General features: G+C 37.7%; 1 protein-coding gene across 1 annotated transcript in view; it reads left to right on the forward strand.

The window, feature by feature from the left end:
* The first annotated feature begins 5,906 nt into the window (after positions 1–5,906).
* Positions 5,907–23,836, forward strand: part of CYYR1 (cysteine and tyrosine rich 1) — an 87,288-nt gene continuing 69,358 nt past the window's right edge. The window contains exons 1-2 of the mRNA XM_028505026.2: positions 5,907–6,237; positions 11,222–11,324. Of these exons, the coding sequence (XP_028360827.1) occupies positions 6,165–6,237; positions 11,222–11,324 (176 nt within the window). The 5' untranslated portion in view covers positions 5,907–6,164. The remainder of the gene's footprint in view (positions 6,238–11,221; positions 11,325–23,836) is intronic.

The following is a 23,836-nucleotide window of genomic DNA, read 5'->3' on the forward strand; positions in this document are numbered from 1 at the left end:
CTCCTAACCATCTTTATCTACAGATATCTCTTCACTTATTCTCATTGACCTTATGAATTGATACGCATTTAACCTTCATTTTTCCAAAGCATAGTTCAGGAGAGAGAGTAGATGTAAGTAATGAATCTCCCTGATTCAGGAGAAACATCACTAACATTAAGTTCCTTTCTCTATTCCAATTCTTCTATTATAATAACTGGCAGAAAACCCTTAGATTTGGGTTAAAATAAACACACATTACTTGTACCAGAACAATGGGTGGGTGGTAGTTTACAGAAGCATTTCTCAACCTCAGTACTATTGACATTGGCACTGGGCAACTCTGTTGGGCGGGGCTGTCCTGGGCATTGTAGTGTGAGTAAAAGCATCCAGCTCTGTCTCCAGATATCATCAGATGTCTCCCGTCAGGGTGGGGGACATTTCCCCTGATGGGGAATTGGTAATTTAGAGAGTAAAAAAGAGAAAGTGACATACATAATAAAGATCCTGTACCCCTGAATTTCACCAATAAAATATGACTTGGAAAGCCTTGCGGCAAGACCTGCCAGTACTTTTGACCCTGAATTACTAATGTATGATCTCAGGACAAGCAGGAAGTGGCAAGAGCTAAGGTGGATCTGAGGAACTCAGCAGAAGGATCCTTTGATTTCTGTACAAGTGTGTCACTATTTGCAGAGTTGAGTGTCTTAGTATTTCCTTTCTGTCTACCAACCTGACATTATGGATGTCATATATAAACTTATGACTTGTTCTTCTAACAAACACTTATTTCCCACCCACAACATGCTGAGGACCATTGAGAAGACTGCATGAACGTGCAGTAGCGTATATGATATTTAAGGCTTCGAGCTTCATGGTGATTATATTCAAGGGGACTATTGCTAGTAACTAGTAAATCTATCAATAAATAAGTTAACTGAGGTAGTGATCAGTGCTATATGGAAAATAAAAGAGTATAATGTGTGAGAAATGAATGGTGGTAGGGGAAGAAACAAGGAAGGAAAAATTAGACTGGGAGATCAAGGAAGTCCCACTAAATAGGTGACATCTGACTTAGAACACAATTAGAGGATATAATTGAAGTTTGATTATGTGTGTGTATATGCATGTGTGTATATCTATGAATATGTGTGTATATGTGTATATCTGTTTGTGTATATGTGTATACATATGTGCTATGATCTAAATTATTGTGTTCCTATCAACTTCATATGTTAAAATCCTGACTGCAGAGAATGATGGTATTGAAAGGTGAGGCCTTTGGGGGTGCTCAGGTTATGAGGGGGGGCACTCATGAATGGTATGAAGCCCTCCTAAAAGAGACCCCACAGAGCCCCCTACCTGCTTCCACCATGTGAAGTTGCAGCAAAAAGGCAGCTGAGTAGGAGGTGGGCTTGCACCAGAGATGGAATTGACTGCCACCTTGATCTTGGACTTCTCAGCCTCCAGCACTGTGAGGAATAAATTTCTGTGGTTTCTAAGTCACCCAGTCCATGGTGTTCTTGTTATAGCAGCCTGAATAGACTTAAAACAGTATGTATACATACACACACACACACACACACACACACATATATATATATTTAATTAACTTTTTCTCTGCATCCTTGCTTCTGTTTATTCATAGTTACTCCTTCCTCATTAGTGTAGGCCAGCAACTGACCCATTAGAGTTGCCCGTTCTCTCCCAGCACCACCCTCCTGCATTTGCAGTTCCCACTGTTGCCTGCCTCATTATTTTGGTATTTCCATATTGGAATTCATCTGATGGGCTGAACTTACCTTTTGCTCCAAGTAATGCCATAAACCGCTGGCCAGTCTGTGGATGGACTACTCTTGGATCCCATGCCCTTTCCTAATCTAATCAAAAAGCCTGTGGCAGGGAAAGGCCAGTCGGTACGACAGTACCTGCTGCTGTTGGCCTTGAGCAGGACTGCAGTCAGATCAGCTTCTCTCTAAACCATCTGGGTACCCAAGCTTCCTGACCGACACAGCTCCCGAAATCACCAGTGGCTCACTCTTCGCCGTGTACTCAAGGTCATTCTACCCTTCAGCTCTGCTATCATTTATGTTCCATTTTTAATTTATTATCCAGAGAAATCCCCGGAAGATATCAGAAAAAATCATCCTGGCAGTAACAGAGGTTAACAGCAAACAGATAAGCATATGCCTTCCTCACACTAGTGTCAGATTGAAACTGATTTTCCCCAGACAGTGGGACGGACATGTTTTCGTTCATATTCTCTAGTGTGAACCATACACTTATTTATTGAACCCAAAATTATTGCACAGCCATTTGAACCAAACTATGTTTGAAGATCTGGATGAATCGTTCATGAACATAATGACAAAATTCCTGATTTGGGGGCTTGCACAGTATTGGGAGCAAGCAGTGGCTATTTACCAGGCTTCTGTGACTGTTGGGCACTCTTCACAATGTTTGCAAACTTCCTCCTACATAGGCCTGCCTCTCCAAGGAGGATGCCGACTCTACATTCCCAGGCTCTCTTGTCACTAGATCACAGAGACATGACAATGGCTCTTCTAGTCACATTCACTGATAAGAGGTTAAATACAGAGAAAGTACCATAAAGATGGAAACATAAACAGATTTTGTGTGTGTGTATGAGTACTGTGGTGTTACAGAAAGTCACATAGGCCAGAGCAGAATCAGTAATAGGGATGCTTGTAGTAGTATTTGTTGCCCGCAATGTGGAGTCCTCGGTTAAATGGCCCCATGGTACAATTTGGGCATTTTCTAGATTTGTGCCATCCCGTATGGCAGCTAATAGCTTTGTACATCTCTTGGACCTCAGGATGTGGCTAGTACAACTGAAGAACTAAATTTTTTAATCCATTTACATTAAAATTTCAAAACAGCTGCTTCATTCAGTTATTAGAAAACTTTTAAATATATTTGGAACAACATTGGTATGTTTGTCTCCCTTTTCAACTGTAAATTTTATGAAATCAAAATCCAGATCAGGTTTTTAATAGAGTTTAGTAGCCACATTGAGATAGACCATTACATGTAAAATACACACAGGATTTTGAAGACAATAGAAAAAATAATGCAAAATATCTCTAATTATTTATGTTGATTATATGTTATAATAATACTGTATTACTGTGGTTATATTAATAATATAATAAGATATATTTTATTTTTCCTTCAAATTCTTCCTTTATAAAGTACCACATTTTCTTAAAGGACTTGATATCTTTCTTTGCCTTTGGAAGTCAGTAGGATTGGGTTTTTTAAGCACCTGAGTATTTCAAGGTGAAATTTTTTCAAAATGGAGAACCAGGAGGCAAGCTTGCTTAGCCATTCTACTGACAGTATGAGAAGAAGGCTCCCTTTTCTCAACAGTAAGCTGGAAGAGACTGCTCTGCCTAGCACTATAGCTTACTATTAACACCCATGGTTATAGCCAGCCTCTCCCAATACTGTGTGCAACAGCTGGGCAGGAGTAGTCTCTCTCCATCACCAGATGCCTGTCCCCACCCCACCCCTTCTCACCCAGGGCTCTTCTTCATGGAAGCCAGCATCTTACCATTGCAAGAATCCTCAACACCATTCTCCTACTCTGCAAACACTGACTTACATCTGTAGCTTCTTTTAGGACTTAAAGTTCTATGTATCTGGGACTTCGTCCAGACTCCAATCATCCTTCCAGTTATTTAGAAATTATGCTGCCCAGAAGAATGTTGAGACTGGGTTGAGAGTGACAGAATAAAGTGAGGAAGCTTCTCAAACACCATGGATTAAATATTTGGATTTTAATCTGAGGGCAACAGGAAGCCACTGAGTTTTAAACAGGTGAGTGAGTGTGATTAAATCTATAGTTTCACAAGAAACATTCTAGCTTCAGTCTGGAGAATAGCCCTAGAGGCAAAGAGACTGCTTATAATGGAGACTCGAAGAGCTGAGACTAGGGCAGAAAGAGAGAATAAAATACAAATGTGTCTGTGTGGTGGTTGGGTGTACAAGTAGCAGAATTTAGTGACAGATCAGCTGTTAGGGCTGAGAAAGGAGGAGTTGATAAAAGTTTTATGTTGGATCAGGTCAATGGTTGGGCCCACACTGAGGCACGAATCACAGCATTTATTTGGGAAGTGATGTAAGTTCTCATCCTCTTACATTCATGAAGCTTCTCCTTTCCTCTTACATTCATTACATTCATATTTACAGGGACAACTTCCTATAAAAGATATGACTAAATTAAACTTTATATGCATTTGAATTTTGATGCATATTATTATGTTGCTCTCCTTAAAACTTGATATTTGGGGATGGGGAGGGTTTATGTGTTACACAAAAAATGATGTCTCACTATCAACTTGGTTTTTACTTTTTTTCTTCTAGGGGGACTAAGGATGAGCACCTTCTAAATGTTTAGAATAGGAGAAGAAATGGAAGACAAATATATATATCTGTTTTGATATTCCTGCTCAGTTTATATTGGTTGTTTTTTTTTTTACTTTATTCAGTTTGTAAGCTATTTATATATTAAGGAGACCAGGCCTCTATCTTATGCATCAAAAATATTACTGCCAGTCAAATGTTTGTCATTCATAGGAAATTTTCATTCTTACAGACTTGAATTGCTTATTTTTTTCTTTTATGGTTTCTGAGATATTTAAATAACGCATAGGAAAGGATTCTCTATTCCATCATTATTTAAAAGTCATCATCTCATTTTTTATCTAATAATTGTATATTTATACTTAAATGTTTAATTCATATGAAATTGATATTGATGAAGGGAGATAGAATCCTACTCATGGTCCAAAGATACTTATTATGTAACCCATTACTTTAGAATGATACTTTTTAAACCATAAATTAAATTTTTGTACATGTCTATTTTTTTATTTTCTATTCTGTCCCATTGAGCCTATGTATAATTTTAAAAAACTGTTTTAATGATTGTGATGTTATAGTATTACTTGTTAAGGCTTATTCTATTCACTCATTTTTCATAGATATTTTTACATGTCTATTTTCCATGTAAACTTTAAAATCAGAGTAGTTTGAAAAAATTTATATTGGTGTTTTTATTGAATTCAGTTTAATGCCCAGATTTATAGGTTAATTTATGGAAAATTGGTATTTTCATACTGTTGAATTTTTCCAGTCAAGAGGAGTATCTCTATTTACTTATTTCTGTCTTTTATTCCTTCATACATGTAACTGAGAACTTTCTGATTTTTAATTTCATAAAAATGAAATTAAAAGCTATTGAATTTTTAGTCATTCAACTCTAGTAAAGAACTTTATAGTTGCTTCTCTTTGATTTTCTACATATACAAGCATATCATTTGCAAGTGATCATTTTGCTTCCAATTTTCATAATTCTGTTTCCTTCCTCTTGTCTAATCACATGGGCCAGTAACTCCATGGCACTGTCAAATCGTAGTAACCATGGTGTACGTTTTTGTTTTGTTTTTCCTGACTTTATTGGAAACGCTTTTAACAAGTAAACATTTTATCAGCTTTCAAAAGAAATACTATATTTATTCGGTGCACTGTCCAATTCTCCTGTATTTTCGTCACTGGTTTTCCTTGTCCAATACCTTCCACCTTGAAAATGCCACTTATTTGTTTAAAGGCAAAAAGTAAGGTCTTCATCTCTTCATGCACTGCTTCAAACAGAAAAAAATTGGAGTGGAGGACAGGGTGAAAAGGAAGCTTGCTAAACTCATAGCAACAGCCAAAGCAAAGAGTCAGGAGTTCCTCCAGCAGAGGATCATGCCCCCGGGGCACTACAGAAGGAAGAACTGGAGCGTGGGGAGGAGTCGCGGCCACCCCCGCCCCCGGCCCCGTGTAAGGTGCCAACCGCAGAGCTGAAATGTGAGCCGGGGTGGCCGGTGACTTAGTAGCAGCCACCGGACCACCGCCACCCGAACACCACTGGGAGAGACAAAGAGACCTCCGCCCCAGCGGTGCCGGGCGCGGGGCTCCGGGGCTCATTTCTCTGGCTGCCAGGCAATGGCCAGCTCTCCTCGTGCTTCCCCTCTCAGGAGTACTGCTGTCTCCATCTGACCGCCCTCTGTCCCCTCCGTCCCCTTCCCGTTCCGGGCTCTCCTTTTGCTCCCAGCCAACCCTAGCTCCAGTCTGTCTGTCTGTCTGGCCTGGCGCGCAACCTCCGGCCACCGGCTTGGATGGACGCGTGGAGGCTGCTCAGGGGTCCAGGGGTCTTGCTTCCAAAGTTGGTTCTGCTCTTTATCTATGCAGGTCAGTGACTTAGGGCTGCGGGAGAGGGGAAGGGGATCTGGGGCTGCACTTGGGTCACACTCTGGGCGACGTGGTTTGAGCCAGACGCACTGGGACTTTCGCAGGAGCGCAAAGATTGTGTGGTCCTGGCGTCGCTGGACCCCTGGGCTCCACTTCCATGCGGGTTTGTTTTGTTGGGTTTTTTTTTTTTTTTTTTTCCTTTAACGTGTCCTTTCCACTGACGTTTCCTTCCTTTTTAAAATTTTCTTTCCTTTAATTTTCTGTTCTTTAATTTTGTTTTCTTTTCCTCTCCACAAAGCAACGTGGAAGCAAGCCCTAACTCCACCTTTAGGAGATTTTACTCTCTGAATAGAGTAACATTTATCCAGTATCCACGACTCAAGAATCAGAGTGTGATTGGAGGTTAAGGGTTGGAAGGGAAACATTTTTTTGAAATCACTTGAAGTCTAGAGCTATTGCTGAAGTTTTCAAATAAATTGATGTAGTGACTTTTCCATTTCAGTATGCACTGCCCTCTCTACTCTAGCATTCTGAATATTCCTCTTTTCCCTTTGGAAATAAAAACCCATAAACCTTTGCTTTAGAAGATGATCCTCACGTGCGGTACAAGTGGATGCCTTGAAGTCAAACGTAAGGTTTTTGAGAGGCAACAGTTCACTCTGGGTCTAATCTGTTTCATGGATTTTGTTAAACACTTGTTGGCAAATGATGGGCATCTCATTTCCCTCCTAATTACTCCTAGTGATAATTGCTAATAATTGATGAAGTAAAGTGGTTTTCTTGTTTCGTGATTGACATAGAGCCCAATGCTATGGCCTTTCATTGCTTATTCATGTATAAAGTTAATTACATATGAGTTTCCCATCTGCTTTCTAGTCACAAAACAAGCTCAAAGCAAAAGGTTTGCAAAATATTTTCATTTCTCTAATCTCCTATAGCAAAAACCATAGGCTGGTACCCACGGCCTTATAATACTAAATTTGTGCATAGTACCTTGAATACACATAAAGATACCACACTGAAACAAAGATGTTCTTCAACATGATCGGATCATCAAAAGTTTTGAATTTATCTTTCAAGGTTGCCAGAAGTGAGACACAGTAACTCCTGTGGAAATTTTGAGTCTGTTTATTAAAATGCAAATTAGTAGTTTCCATAAGTTAGTTTAAAGGTATTTTCTTGTAGGGAAAATGTAGGTTTTCAAATGCAGAAATTTATAAAAGTAGGAAAAGCACTTATTTAATGAGGAAATTCCACATTCTAATCTGTTTACACTTATTTTACTTCGGTCACACAAGGTTTTCAGAATTCTAGGAACAGAATCAATTGCATTCATCTTAGTTTTATCTCTGCATTAGTTTATCTGGAGCAATGTTAATTCTTTTCAACTCCTCTATTTATCAAAAGAATACAAAAATAAGAAAATGGAACTCAGCAGATAAAACTGTAATACCCTCACTTGCCCTTACTCAGCCACCATTGAAATCAACTTTTTCATAATCAACTGTCTATTCTATTCCCCCCGGTAAACACAAAGCTTCTGATTTGCGCATTTTCCTTCCCTTCATCCTCTTCCTCCAGGGCTGGGTGCACAACTCCCCAGCTTCAGAGAACCCACAGGGCTGCCTAGCAGCAAGGTGGGGTGCTTTAGAAAGTTTCCTCTCTGTTCATTTCTTCTATCCTTCCGCATCTCTCCCTGCTGAGCTACAAAGTGTGCTGATACTACTAGGTTGACTTAGTACCTTTGGTAAGAAATGTTTAGCCAATGTGTTCTTTGGTGGTAACTCCTGAACTCCTTATTTCAGAGGCTTTTTCATGCCTGTCATATTCATTCAACTACTGTTTACTGTGTGAGATGTGGTGAGTGATGTATAGGACAGAGGCCACGCTGAGTCTTGACTAGGAGACCGGGTGTGCCCATTACACTAATGGGTCATAGGAGAGGTACAATCATGCGCTATTGGTGTCCAAAGGAGAGGGTCTCATTGCTGGCCAAGGTGTGTAGTTACGTTCCATGAAGATGGTGTCTGTTTTGCTCAGCATAGTAGTTTGAGAGACTAGCTAAAATGCCTTGTCCATAAGTGAAGTTCAATCAATATTTGCTCAGAAAAACAGAATTAAGGAGGACTTTTAGGAACGAGGCCTTTGAAAGACAGGGAGGAAGCATGGGACGTAGGAGATGGAGTAGCAGGACATAGTGTGGTCAAAGGCAAAATCCACGAGATACATCTGTGCAAAAATAGATGGCCTGCTTGGAACTAAGATTTATGGCTGGAAGTAAGGATTAAGGTGAGATGGGGGAACACAGGAGAAGCAAGAATAGTTCAGACACCGTTAGGTGACTCGTCAGCCTTAACGGGACAAAAACACAAGTAGATGTGCTGCCTGTAACCTGAATTATTTCTCCCAAGACAAATGCACTCAATTCACGTTCCATTTGTTAAGGAAATAGGAACGAGGTGTCTATACCTGAAGCCTCATGTTGTACTGTGGAGTCACTTTTGGAAAGAGAGCCAATGAAGTGTTTACGTTATTGTCCAACTCCCAGGGCAGGCTACAAAGACAGAACTTGGCCAAGGTTGTGCCTTCGTGTCCTCAGCCAGTGCCTTCTGTCCCCTCCCTTTCCTTCCTCTCTTAGCCTTAGCTGTACTGTAGCTTCAAGTCTCTGAACAAGTATTTGTAGCCCGATACAGCTTTTCCTGTAGAACACATTCCTTAAGGTGGAGTGGGGGTGGGGAACCTTCTTCCAGATCACGCCTTTAAGGTTACTGAAAAAAGTTTGAACTGGATGATTTGCAAAGATACTAACTCGAATATTAGAAACAATATTGTTTATTTTCTAAAGACATTCGGAATGTTTCGTCTTTTTACAAGTGAGAAAATGCTCCTGTATCATTCAAACTCTGGTCTTCATAGGATTAGTCTCAAATACAGTGGAGAGAGCAACTAACATATCCAAACAAGCTCTGAGGTGTGTATGTGGAGCCTGTGCTTGGAAACACCATGATTGTGAATGTACCTGCTGTGCTATGAAATCTGCCCTTTCGGTCCTTTAATTCTGAAAGCAGACAAGAGCGCTGGAAAATGCCATAAAAATATGAACAGTGTGTGGCATGACAGTCCATGTCTGCGGCAGGTGAAATCCAGCTTCTTGGCTACAAGACTTTAGGCTTGGTTTCCTGTAACACTGCTCAAAATATTTTGATAACAACATGTCCTTATAGTAATAGTAATTGGAGAACAAGAGGAGTAACTGAATCTTTGATATTCATGAAGAACTTAGTGAGATGTCAGTGTCTTGGACATGATGTTAAAAGGCCCCTCAATGGTTGTCCTGCTCCCACAGAATGAGTGGGGGCATCAGCTCCCCTACTACCTTAATGGCTTGTAGTGACTTTTAAGAACATGAAGCAAAACATTCCTGCTAAGAGCTCGAGACAACTCAGCAGTCTAACTAAATATTTGAATTAATTACACAGCACGAAAAAGAGCAATACACATTCATTGGGAAAACGATAAAATAATCAGTCTTTAAAAGTTCGATGCACTCTGCAAAAAGCATACTCCATCAATAAATCATTAGACTGTGTTTCTGTCCTCCAAAGTTTCAAGTAAATTTAAGCAGAGTTACTGCATCTTTAAAAAGGTAATTATTTTCTTCTTTCATTTCTTCTTACCATGTTCCAGCGAAAGTCACTAAAGTTTGTTAATTTACGAGGTAGAAATAAAATTGAGGGAAAGAAAATGTGAACTTTTTTCACTTGTTTGACAAAGGGCATGCATTGTGGATAAAGGTGAATGAACTTGACTACTTTTTAATCCCATCCTTTTGTAAAAAAATGTCATCTTGGCAGGGAGGTGATTTAAAAGCAGAATTGAAATTTTCCTTTCTAGATAAATCAATTACATGGACATGCAGATATAAATATAACATGTACTTTTACAGAGTGACTTGAGCACAAAAGCAAGAGTCTTACATAATTTAGAAAATAGTTGATGTTACCTTCAGAGGTTGAGTTGAAAATGACTCATTTTGTGATTTTCAAACATGCAACTTAAATTATCCCACTATATTTAATGTTTTCCTTGTCATATACCTGAAATTCACATACCCATTATAATTTATAACACTGACTATAACTGAATGATAACCTTAATGTGTCAAACATTATTTAAGTGGAATAAAGAAATATTTAAAAGCCAGGGTAATTTTCATTCAACATTTTTGGGATAATTTTCTTTAACCAAAAACATATAGGAAAAAAAGAGAGTAATTTGGTTTCGTTAGCTCCATCATGTCCTTTTTAATCAGAAAATACCTTTCCCCCCTTCACACAGCACTCTTTCATAGCTTATCGATTCTTAAATCTGACATTAAACTCTTAATTATTCACAAGTTAATTATCTAGGGAAACTTCTTATTTTCCAAATCCAATGTATTGCCAGGATATGCAGACTCATATGAGTTACCATGTGTAAGTACCTGTGATTATGAAGGTAAAAATGGCCGAGAAAGAAAAGCATGTAATTCATTGTCATGACAAAATATACATTATTTTCAAATTCTCTCCAGTTGCCATTATTCATGTTAATAACACTTTCAATTAAATGAAATTAATTGAGAATAATACCCAAAGTCAAAAGACTTTATCTTTTAAAAATCATTAAAAGAACTCAATTGACAAAGTGAATGACTAATTAGTTGGCTCATTCAATCCTCCCTTCATTATCTCACTCAATTCTGACCGCCAGTTATGGTGCTAGATGCAGGAGATTCAAAGAAGAAAGGTCTTTGTCTTTTCTAGCTTTATGTTTAATAGGAAAGGAAGACAAGTTCAGATGCTTGTATATGTTTTAGAATTCTGCCTATTTAAATCAAAAATCTAAATGCACTCAAGAGCGGTTAAGGTATGAAGTAGAATAACTTTTGGTGAAGCTGTGATTTCAGAACTGTAACTGGGTGCATGTTGTGTTTATTTTGCAGATGACTGTCTTGCTCAGTGTGGCAAAGACTGCAGGTCTTACTGCTGCGATGGGACCACACCCTACTGTTGCTCCTACTACGCCTATATCGGGAATATCCTCTCGTGAGTACTGGTCAAATTTAGCAATATTGACACTCTTTCCCATGCCCAGTTATATTTTCAAAAAGTATTAAGTTATAGGTATGGGCAAGAAATTTTAAGATCTCTGCTGGAAATCTCTACTGGAAATACTAAATCCTCATCATTATCCAGTATGTTGCTTGGCAAAATGTGCAAATGAATACACAAAATACGTTGCCTTGATTAGAAGGGAGTTAAAAGAAATATACTTTTATTGCTTAACTTGTTTTGTAATAATGACAATGTTTTAAGTAGCCCTTATTCATGTTATTGATCTTTTTTAACATGGTAAATTATGTTGTCTGCTTTGTTGAAAGATTTATAAGTTCAAATTTGTCATTTAATTATGGCCAGTTTATTTTGCCATCCATGTATTTGTCTAACTCATCCAGTAGATATCAGAGCAAAGAGACATTATGAATAAAAAACAGTGGAGGTATGAAATGTCAATTTTCTATGTAATGCATAGAAAGCAACTTCAAGAAACAAGTTTAGAGCCCAAGATAGGCTAAGCATCAGCAATGTAAAGTAATAACCAACCACACAAAGCAATGAGACACACACACTATCACAATGTTAAGCATTTCTCCATAAAAATCTAAGAATTTATTTTAGAGGTGCTTTGGTCAAAGGGAAGTGGAGAAGCAGGAGCTGCCGTCAGGGTTGTACAAGTCTGTCAGGAAAGTTTACAACTCTCAGTTCTGCTCTGCAGGCCTTCAAGATGAGAAAGTAAAGGTAGAGAATTAGGAACACAAGAATTTTCTGCATCAGAATTACCCGTGGCCTTCAGATAGCCACAATCATCTGGCTTCTGTTCTTCTTGTGTTTTGTTTTTCAAGTGAACAGCAGGATGCTTTTGGAGCTGTCCTGTTGTGGCCTTACTCATGCCCAAGAAGGCTTAGGTGGTCCAGGAAAGACTAGGTTCTAAAGGATGTTCTTGGAGATGGCTTATAAATCCTCCTCCATTTCCTGAGAATAGAAAATCTGCTACAACGTAAATTGTCCATAGATTCAGAGTTGGGGCTGATATTAGAGATGATGTCTCTCAATAAGACCAAGAAGAATCAAACTTCTGGGTCCTCTGGAATACTGCCATGATTATGTAAGAAAGGCCAGGCTGTGATAAAGATGCGTGAATGGAACTTGAGCAATCTTTGAAATGCTTATCAATTCTAAATAAAGTTAAATTTTTTCTCATGGAAGACTTGGTGGAAAAGAGATGAAGTCTCCTTCTTATTTTAGAGGATAGTCAGAATGATATTGGCAGGAATTAATCTGCTGAGAATACCCTACGTATGAGTATATAATGATGTTTTACATTTGTATGCCACTTCACACTGGCATGGATGGACCTGGAGAACATTATGCCAAGTGGAATAAGCCACTCAGAGAAAAGATAGATGCCATATGGTTTGGTTCATATGTGAAACCTAATGTACAAATTGAACAAACAAGCCAAATAGAAACACTCATAGATAGTGAGCAGGCTGACAGCTCTGGCAGGGAGCTTAGAAGGTTGAGGGATTAAGGAAAAAGGAGAAAGGATTCATGGACATGGACAACAGTGTGGTGATTGCAGGGAATAAGAAGAATAAATGGTCATGGAAAATATACAGTAAATTAAAATAAAATAAAATTAAAATTAAAAGTAATTTAAAATACATTATGACTAAGTTCTAATTTTACTTTTGAGTGGTCTCCACCTGCCAGATATTGCTCTTCCAGGCAGATGTGTGAGTGGGCCCCACAGGTGGTATAGATTTGAGGAACTGGCACCAGAGCGATTCCTCATTCTTTGGTCCTCTGGCTTCTGGCCCACTTTCTTGTCCACTCACTACATCATGGTGTGCTAGGTGACCTTATTTCTCACCCGATAGCTCCCACCACCCTGGTAAATATGTATGTGAGACATAATTACTTATTAACCTGAACATATAAAAATTAGGTTGACAGATGTGCTTTCTATGTGTTACATTTGCAACCAGTTTCATATTTTCATGGTATCTATTCTAAGCCTTTCACTAATTTCACTACTTAAGTAGTTGAGTTGATGTATTTATCTGGGTTATTAGGGCCATGTCCATGTAATACTAGGGGAAAAAAAAGGATTTTGTTTTTTGATAAAATAAACACAGATGGCATGTTTCAGGCAGTTAAAACTGAATTTTCTGTTCAGAAAAGAGACCAAGTAAATCCCTTGCTAAACAATTCTCAGGGGAAAAAAGGAGGGGGCGCTTTCAAGTGTTTTCCCCACTGGATAAAGGAGAACACATTTCAGGATTTCCAGTTATTGTTTAAGATTTGAAAAGAGTTCTTAACTCCACCCAAAGCTTTTTTTTAAAAGTTGGGTGTGGGTAGAAAGTTTGAGAGAAAAAAAAAATCACTCCAAGAATGCTTACAAAGGTTCTTTCATGCACATGTTTTCAAATATCGCTATTTGGGAACTCACAAACTATGCTTCCTCTCTTCCAAGCACCCAGGCACCTCCTTAGTGAAATCATTTTTATCACCTTAACGGAAAATTAAATCTTTGTGGTTATCAGAAAAGTAATAAGGAAGAAAGCAATAAATACAATGGTATGTTTTGTCTCCTAAACGAACAACTTTATAAATTGGTTATATTTTGGTTTCTATTTTTGTCTGTCTAAAAATAGAAAACATCTTGGCTCAGTTTCAAACGAGCTGAAAAGAGTACAAAATACAAGTTGGGTGATTCTAGATTTCATAAACGGTGAAGCAAGGAACTCTTGGTCCTGGTCGCGGAGGCCTCTCCCTAGTGACCCTCCAAAATAATCAGAGTAGACATGCTTCACCTTTAACTCTATTTATGTCAAGTCTCCTCTCCTTTGTGCAAAGTAACCAGCAAGACTCATTTTTTAAGAAATCATAAGACCTGAGTTTCAATTTACCTTTTAGTTGGAAGTTGTATTTTACTCAGGTCCTTCCCTCACTGATATTTTACCTGAATGTGAGTTAATTTTGATAAATAAATTGAGGTCATCTCCCCTTTTCCTTCCTTTTCTGAATAGGAATTTTAAAATTTATTGTGTCTCAGGAAAATTTTAAAAATAAAAATTTAAAGTAGGATATCTACCTTCATTTCTTTTGAGATATAATTGACATATAACATTATATTAGATTCAGGTGTACAAAATAATGATTTGATATTTGTATATGTTGCAAAATGATCAGCACAGTAAGTTTACTTAACATAATCAATTTAAAATAGCACATTCCACTTTTAATTATTATGATCACAGATTAACTTTTCAATATAGAAAAATAGTAGCATCATTTTCCAGAACTTAAGAATAATTTTATATAATCAAAAAGTTTCCGGAAAGAAATGAACTCACAACAATCCAAAACTTATGGAACACAGCAAAGGCAATCCTGAGAGGGAAGTTCATAGCAATACAGACCTACATAAAAAAAGATAGAAACATTTCAAATAAACAACCTAACCCTACATCTACAAGAACTCAAAGAACAACAAAAAAGATAGCCCAGAGCAAATAGAAGGAAGGAAATAACCAAGATCAGAACAGAATTAAATGACATAGAGACTAAAAGCACAACTCTAAGGGTCAATGAATCCAGGAGCTCATTCTTTGAAAAGATAAACAAAATCGATAAGCCTTTATGCAGACTCATCAGGAAAAAGAGAGGACCCAAATAAACACAATCAGAAATGAAATAGGAGAGATTACAGAGCTGTGATTACAGCTCTGATACCACAGAAATACAAAGGATTGTAAGAAATTACTATGAAGAAGTATATGCCAAGAAATTTGAAAACCTAGGTGAAATGGACAAATTTCTAGAGAAATAAATCTTGCAAAACTCAGTGAAGAAGAAGCAGAAAGCCTGAACAAACCAATCACAGTTGATGACATTGAAGCAGTGATCAAAAAACTCCTGACACGCAAAAACCCTGGACCGGGCAGTTTCACAGGAGAATTTTCCAAAGCATTTAAGAATGAACTAACCCCTATCCTTCACAGACTATTCCAAAACACCCAAGAAGATGGAAGACTCCCAAACTTTTTTTATGAAGCCAGCATGATCCTAATCCCAAAACCAGATAAAGACATAACAAAGAGAAAACCTCAGGCCAATATTGCTGATGAGCAAAGATGCCAAAATCCTCAACAAAATATTGGCAAACCACCTCCACCAATACATTAAAAAGATCATACCCCATGATCAAGTGGGATTCATTCCAGGGATGCAAGGATGGTATAATATTCACAAATCAATAAATGAAATACATCACATAAACAAAAGACAAAAATCACATGGTTATATCAATAGATGCAGAAAAAGCATTTGATAAGATACAGCACCCATTTATGATAAAAACACTCAGTGAAGTGGGAACAGAGGGAGCATTCCTCAACATAATAAAAGTCATATATGAAAGACCTACAGCCAACATCATACTCAATGGACAAAAACTTAGAGCTTTCCCACTAAGATCAGGAACAAGACGAGGATGCCCACTTTCACCACTCCTATTCAACATAGTACTGGAAGTCCTAGCCACAGCAATCAGATAAGAAAAAGAAATAAAAGGCATCCAAATCGGAAAGGGGAAAGCAAAACTGTCATTCTTTGCAGATGACATGATAGTGTACATAGAAATCCTATAGACTCCACCAAAAAAACTCCTTAACTTAATAAGTGAATTTGGCAAAACAGCAAGATGCAAAGTTAATATTTAGAAATCAAAGGCATTTTTGTACACCAACAATGAAATATCAGAAACAGAAATCATGAAAAAATCCCATTTAATATAGCAACAAGAAAAATAATCCATAGGAATAAACCTAACCAAGGATGTAAAAAACCTGTACTCAGAAAACTACACAACACTGAAGAAAGAAATTAAAGAAGACAAAAACAAATGGAAGCATCTACCATGCTCATGGATTGGAAGAATGAACATCATCAAAATGTCCATACTACCCAAAGCAATTTATAGATTCAATGCAATCCCTATTAAAATACCAATGACATATTTCACAGATACAGAACAAACATTTCAGAAATTTATATGGAACCATAGATGACCCCGAATAGCTGCTGCAATTTTGAGAAAGAAGAGTAAAGTAGAAGGGATCACAATACCTGATACTAAACTGTATTACAAGGCCACTGTAATCAAAACAGCCTGGTACTGGCATAAGAACAGACACATAGACCAATGGAACAGAACAGAGAGCCCAGAAATAAACCCAAGTCTATATGGTCAATTAATATTTGACAAAGGGGGAAGAAGCATAAAATGGAGTAAAAATAACCTCTTCAACAAATGGTGTTGGGAAGCTGAACAACTACATGCAAAAAAAAAAGAAACTTGATCACCAACTTACAACATGCACAAAAATAAATTCAAGGTGGAGAAAAGACTTAAATATAAGTCATGACACCATAAAAGTACTAGAGGAAAACACAGGCAGGAAAATCTCAGACATTCCATGCAGCAATATCTTCACTGATATGTCACCTAAAGCAAGGGACACAAAGGAAGGAATAAACAAATGGGACCTCATCAAATTAAAAAGCTTCTGCATGGTTAAAGAAAACAGCATTAAAATGAAAAGAGAACCAACTATATGAGAAAACATATCTGCCAATGATACCTCGGAAAAAGGTTTGATGTCCAAAATAATAAAGAACTCACACAACTCCACACCAGGAAGACAACCTAATTAAAAAGTGGGCAAAAGACTTAAACAGACACTTCTCCAAAGAGGACATAGAGAGGGCCCAGAGACATGTGAAAAGATGCTCAATATCACTAGCCATCAGAGAGATGCAAATTAAAACCACAATGAGATACCACTTCACACAAGTGAGAATGGCCATCATAAACAAATCAATAAACAAGTGTTGGAAAGGGTATGTAGAAAAGGGAGCCCTAGTGCACTATTGGTGGGGATGCAGACTGATGTAGCTGCTATGGAAAACAGTATGGAATTTCCTCAGAAGACTGAAAACTACCTTTTGACCTGGCAATTCCACTGCTAGGATTATATCCTAAGGACCCTGAAATAGCAAAGCAAAAGAACCTATGCACCCCAATGTTCGTAGCAGCACAATTTACAATAGCCACGTGCTGGAAGCAACCTAAGTGCCCATCAGTAAATGAATGGATCAAAAAACTATGGTACATTTACACAATGGAATACTACACAGCAGAGAGAAAGAAGGAGCTCCTACCCCTTATGACAGCATGGATGGAACTGGAGAGCATTATGCTAAGTGAAATAAGCCAGGTGGTGAGGGACAAATACCATATGATCTCACCTTTAATTGGAACCTAGTCAACAGAAAAAAAGCAAGCAAAATATAACCAGGGACATCGAAATTAAGAACAATCTGACAGTAACCAGAGGGGAGGTGGGAGAGGATAATGGGGGGAAGGGTTTTCAGGGTCTACTATAAAGGACACATGGACAAAACCAAGTGGGATGGAAGCAAGGGAAGGAGGTGGGTTTGGCCAGGGGGTGGGGGGACTTGTGGGGGTAAATGCAGACCACTGGAATTGAGTAACAATAAAAGAATTTTAAAAATTAATAGTAATAAAAATACTATTAAAAAGGAATAACTTTACAGAAATCAGCATATACTATACAACCAATTATTTACAAATCCATAGCGAATGCCCATAACCATGTCAAGACTCAAGTTGGTCCTGGGATTCAATGATGAATAAATGACATACAGTGACCTCTAGGATCTCATAACCTAATAAGAGTGTGTAGACAAATAATTCTAATTCAATGAACCAATCTATGAAATGTTATTGGAGGGCTAGGAAAAGGGAAAACAGTACAGTTTGTGTGTGTGTGTGTGTGTGTGTGTGTGTGTTTAAAAAGAAAGCCTCATAAACATGACATGTAAACAGCTTTGAAGGAACAGTATTTACGTAAATGTACAGTGAAGAAAGTTAAGTATATTCCAGACAGACAGACTCTTGATTTCAAAGGCAAAGTAACAAGAAAGGAAAGGGCCAGTTTGTGAAAACCAGTGTTGTTCAGTGTTGCTAGAGAGGTAAGGGTAAATGTTGAATAGCCCATTAGAATAGGTTAGGTAAGGCAAAACGTAAGTCCTCACTTTTGCATATTTTTATTGGTAGATTTTATACCTTAATTGGTCATGTCTCACACAACTGAAGCAAAATAATTCATTATTTTTCTAGAAATTAGAGAGCTGGTTTTATGTAGAGAGAACACATTGTTAGACAGCACACTGGGACAAGGGGCAAAGGCGAGAAGGCACGAATGATGATTATTTTTATTTATTCCATAGAGAAGAGATTTGAAATAAACACTTTGAGATATTAGACTATTTCGAGGTATTTATGGCAGAATGTGTGACTTTGGAATTATTTTTTGATTTTTGATATTTTTTTAATCACAAAGTAACTACCTGAAGGTTAAAAGCCTCACTATGCTTGAAAATGATAATAGGGCCAATTCAAGAAATAAGTGATTTCTCATCAAATTGATTCTCATTTTACTCAACCACTCTCCCCCATGGAAGATACACATCTGTGATGAATATTGAAAAAGCTATTTCAGTGTTTGCTGCTGATGAAATTGAATTGACATTCATTAGAGAGAGGATCTAGTGTCAAGATGTGGCTTGTACAATAGTCTTTAGAATTGATAGAATTCAAGGAAATAGAGAGTGAAGTTGAGTGGCTAGTTACTGATAGACTTTACTGGAAGTGAAGGTAAGCTGCTATGTAAGTGAGAGAATAATTGTACAATACTGAATAAAAACCAGCAACGACTTGGTTGGACATAGTAAGCCAGATGACAAGAGGTAAGATTTAATTCCCTTATTCAAAAATAGAATTTTGCTCTTTAAATTTGCATTTGTAAAAATGCAGATCTGTCTTGAGATGCATCAGAGAGCCATCTGGCCAACACAAAATCCCCACAGGGGAAAATCAAGAAGAAAAACTAATAATGGAGATTCTGGTGGGATTAAGTTTCTTTTCTTCTCGATGAAATGTGAAAGATGTATTGCCTGCAGTTTTGCAAAGACAGCTACTAAATATCACAATTGTGATTTTAGAGTCATGTTATGCATGAAAGGAAAACTGAGTTAAAAGATAAAGGTTTCATATTTTCAAATGGCATTTGCGGTCCTATGCTCATTAAGTAGCTGAGCATTCTGAATAAAACACATGAGGCTATTCAAATACTGACAAAACTATAATGCATTCTGAAAGGTCTTTGGCATTGGTAAAAACATTTAAATTAATTAAATTTAAATTTTCTCAGTACTTAAATATGGATAAACACTTCTGGAACAGCGCATATTAAGTAAATGAAAGTTTGTGGGAGTCTTTATTTTTGTTTTAGTAATGATGCAAAGATAAATAACTAATACAATGTTAAAATAAACATGAACTTTATTTAAAATTTAACAACTTATTTTTAACATAAGAAGAAAGTTTGTGTTTCTCAGAAGACACACATTTACATTTTATGGATTATTTTCTTAAAAGCAAACATGGATATCTAAAATTTTTCTCAGTCAAATCTATATTCTATTCTGTCAGAACTGTCTGTGTAAATTAAGACTAGTGTCAGAATCATAATTTGTTTTTAGGAAAGAATAGATGACTTTTTAGGACACAGTCTTAGTAACCTATTTCTATAAATATTTACAGAGATATTCTATGTTCTATGCCTGTTACATAAATATAGCCAGCATGTTCTTGCCCATGCACTGTGTATAAGCTGCTGCAAGCAGATTACTATAAATAAATAGTTTAATATACTGGACAAAGGCCACAATGCAGTGAAATCAGGGACAAATCAGTTGGACTTTAGTCCAACTTTAGGGTTCTAAGAAGGCTTCTTGAAGAAGACTACATAATTCTAAGATCAATCCCAAAAGAAAAAGCAATTGACAAAATTCATCACTCAACATTAAAAGAAAAACATTTAACAAATGAAGAATAGAAAAGAAAATGCCCTAACCTCATAAATACCTCAAAAAAAAAAAACAACCACCGTACCCTACCTCAAACATTATATTTAATGGCCCACTGTTATAACACTTCCCTTTAAAGGCAACTGTAAGACAAGCTGTTGTCTAGCACTGCTCCTATTCAGCATCCTGCTCTCTGGGTCAGCATAACCAACAAGGCAAATTAAAAAGAGACAATAAGAACTGGAAAGAAAGAAACTAAATTGTTATTATTTATCAATGATATGACTGCCTATATTGCTCAGAATATTAAAAAAATGAGAGAATTCACCAAGACTTCAGCATGTAAGGTCAGTATTAAAAATTATTGCATTAGTTGAGGTGTGTACATAAATCTCATTTACAAAAAAAAATATAAGATACCCAGTAAGAAATCTAATAATAATATATGTACAGCATTTATGGAGTATTATAACTATGTAAAAATTCCAAGGGATGAAAGACAGAGCTAAAGAAATTAAGAGATATACCAAATTGTAGATTGGCATATTATAAGGATGCCAATATTGGGATATGTCAATTCCTCCTGAACTATATATAAATTCATGAAAGTCACAAAACTGTTATTTTTTGTTGAGTTTGACAATCTGAAATTAAAACAAACCAATGCATGGTAATGTATCTTTATAGTAAATCTCAAAACTAATAATCCTGTGTGAAAAAGAATTAGCAGAAAATAATGTGCCAAAGATGATCACATTGGTATGAAGTTAAACAGGTGCAGTAATACCGTGTGCTAGTTATGGAAGCATGCACATGTGTGAGAGACGGGTACCTGTGAATTTCAGGATGCCCAGGACTGAAGGGTTTCCTGGGGTATAGGACTTCGTCGCCCCTGGGAACAGTCCTGGGCTAATGGGAACAAGTCGGTCACCCCAGGGAGAAGAGCAGGAAGAAGATCGCCAACTCTAATATTTTAGTATTTAAAAATATCAAACATCAGAAGCAACTCTAAACTATTAACGTGATAAGTCTGGGTGGTGAGTGTGTGGGTGTTTTAGTATTATTATCTGTAATTCTTATGTTTGAAAATCTTTGAAATTAAAAAAAAAAAGAAAGCAATGAAAACATTTCATGGTGGCTGTCATGGATTCACCTATCCGGAGACCAATCCCACTGTTTGGGTTTGCCAACACTCCCAAGCAGTGAGCTCAGTTCTGACCCTCTCTGCCTGGAGACAGCATCAGACCCCTCAGGCTAAGAGCTTAGTCCTACCAGACTGCCCCACCCCTATCTGCTTCAGCCACCAGCTGAATTTAAATGTAAATCCACGCTATCACCTGAGCTTCTGACCACTGGCCATAGATTAGATATTCCCAAGGCCCCTTCCTTGGGTTTGATTAATTTGCTCAAGCAGCTCATAGAACTCAGACATTTTAGTTACTAGATACCAGTTTATGATAGAAGATTAAAGCTCAGGAACAACCAGATGGAACAGATGCAGACGGTAAGATTTGGGGAAAGGATGCAAAGCTTCTCTGCCCTCCCCATGTGCTCCCTGTGTGCCCCCTTCTTCCTAAATCTCCACATGTTCACCAAACTGGAAGCTCTCCCATCCTTTGGGTTTTTATGAAGGCGTCACTACATACACATGATTGATTAAATCATTGGCCACTGATGATTGAATTCGGTCTCTAGCCTTTCTTCCCTCCCCAGAGGTCAGGGATAGGGGAGGAAGGCAGAAAGTTCCAGCTCTCTAAATCCTGTGGTTGGTTTCCCCGGCAACCAGCCTTCATTCTTAGGTACTTCCCAAAGTCACCTCATTAACATAAACTTACATGTGGTTGAAAGATGTTTGTTATGAATATTAAGACACCTGAATTGCTCTTATCACTTAGGAAATTGCAGGGGGTTTAGGAGCTCTGTGTCAGACTCAGGGACAAAGGTTAAACATGTATGTTGTACTATAAATATCACAGCACCTTCTTAACATACAGATTCTGATTAGGTAGCTTGGGGTGGGACCTCAGATTCTGCATTTTTAACAAACTCCCAGGCCGGGCTGACACCACTCATTCTCCAAGCACACTTGGTTGGAGAGGGCTGGGGCTGTTTGACAACGTCCTGTACTAGAGGCCGAAGTGGAAGAACAGATTAAGACTGGGGACCGATGGGATGTGGGGCTAAAAAGAGGAGGCAGTCCAAAATAATTGCGACTTTCTTTAGATGAGCAGGTAGATTGTGTTCTGGGAACTAAAGGGGAATATGCAGGAAAGTTCAGAGAAGGGAATGGATTTTGTTTTTAATATATTGAGTGACAAGGGAGGTGAGAAATAGGCTTTATAGCCTATAGGCCAAATTCAGTGGGCCTTCAGTTGGTGGACTGGACCAATCTGAACTCAGTGGGGAATCGAGCATCGCACACAGCCTAGAGGTGCTGTTTTAAAAAGGTGTGTGGGAGGGAATGAGCTGTGCTAAAGAGGGTGTAGGAAAGAGAACAACAAGCTAATGATGGAATCCAAAGGACATTCAGGAATACATTGTGATTTCTCCCTTCTCTACACCTGATCAGCTTCCTGAAAACTGTTCTACATCTATTTCCCTTAAAGTGTCCGCATCCTTTCAAAATTCCTTCAGCCGTATGAAAGTTAATCTGTCCTTCACGAATCAGCCTGAAGCCATCTCCTGTGGTGGTGGGAATAGTAAAGGCCTTTATTTTCTTCTATGTACTTCTTGTGGGTTTTGTTATATAGAAGATAGAAGTCCTGGTCTTTTCATTCATTCTGAATTGCATATGTTGCCATAACAAAGTTCATGTGAGGATCCAGCTTCGTTCATCCTGATGCCCAAACCAAATCAACTCATATCTGGTCATATATTTCAGGTGTTTGGGGCTACCTCAACTAGACAGAAATCAGAGTTGGGCATTATAAGAGAAAGTGTGTTTGGTGGTGCCAGGGATTATTAGAGTCATGGGAACTACCATTTATTTAATTTTTTTCTGTCCAAGATACTTGAAATTATATTAGTTTATTAATCTTCAGAATAGCCCACATGGCCTAGGTAGTAATTTTATCTTGAAATTCACAGAGCTACTAGGTAATGAGCTGGCATTTAAAACTTCATGTGCTGGACCTCTTTCTGGTATTCCAATGGGTTCCTGAAAATCTCAAGATTTCAGGGTGAAAGAATGGAAATTATTTATTGCTTTAAGACCTTAGGAAGTCTGACACACCATATTTTGGGGTGAGCCTTTTCTCAATATCTGGATTAAATTCTCTCCTATAAGTTGCCATAACATTATCCTTTTTCTGCCATGTGGTTATTTATCACTTCATTGAAGTCCCTACATTACCTGTCTGCCCTTCCATTCTCTAGACCCTGAGGGGACAGGAAGCCAATTGGACTTGAAGGTCCAGGGCCCAACCTACTAAATGACCCACAATGCATTGTTTCAATGCAGGTCAATCCTATATTTATGGAAAACCTAACACTGTGTGTTCTAAATAAATAAATATTTATTTATTTAGTGTTGTGTG

Source organism: Phyllostomus discolor, chromosome 2, assembly GCF_004126475.2.
Source record: "Phyllostomus discolor isolate MPI-MPIP mPhyDis1 chromosome 2, mPhyDis1.pri.v3, whole genome shotgun sequence".
Classification (NCBI taxonomy): domain Eukaryota; kingdom Metazoa; phylum Chordata; class Mammalia; order Chiroptera; family Phyllostomidae; genus Phyllostomus; species Phyllostomus discolor.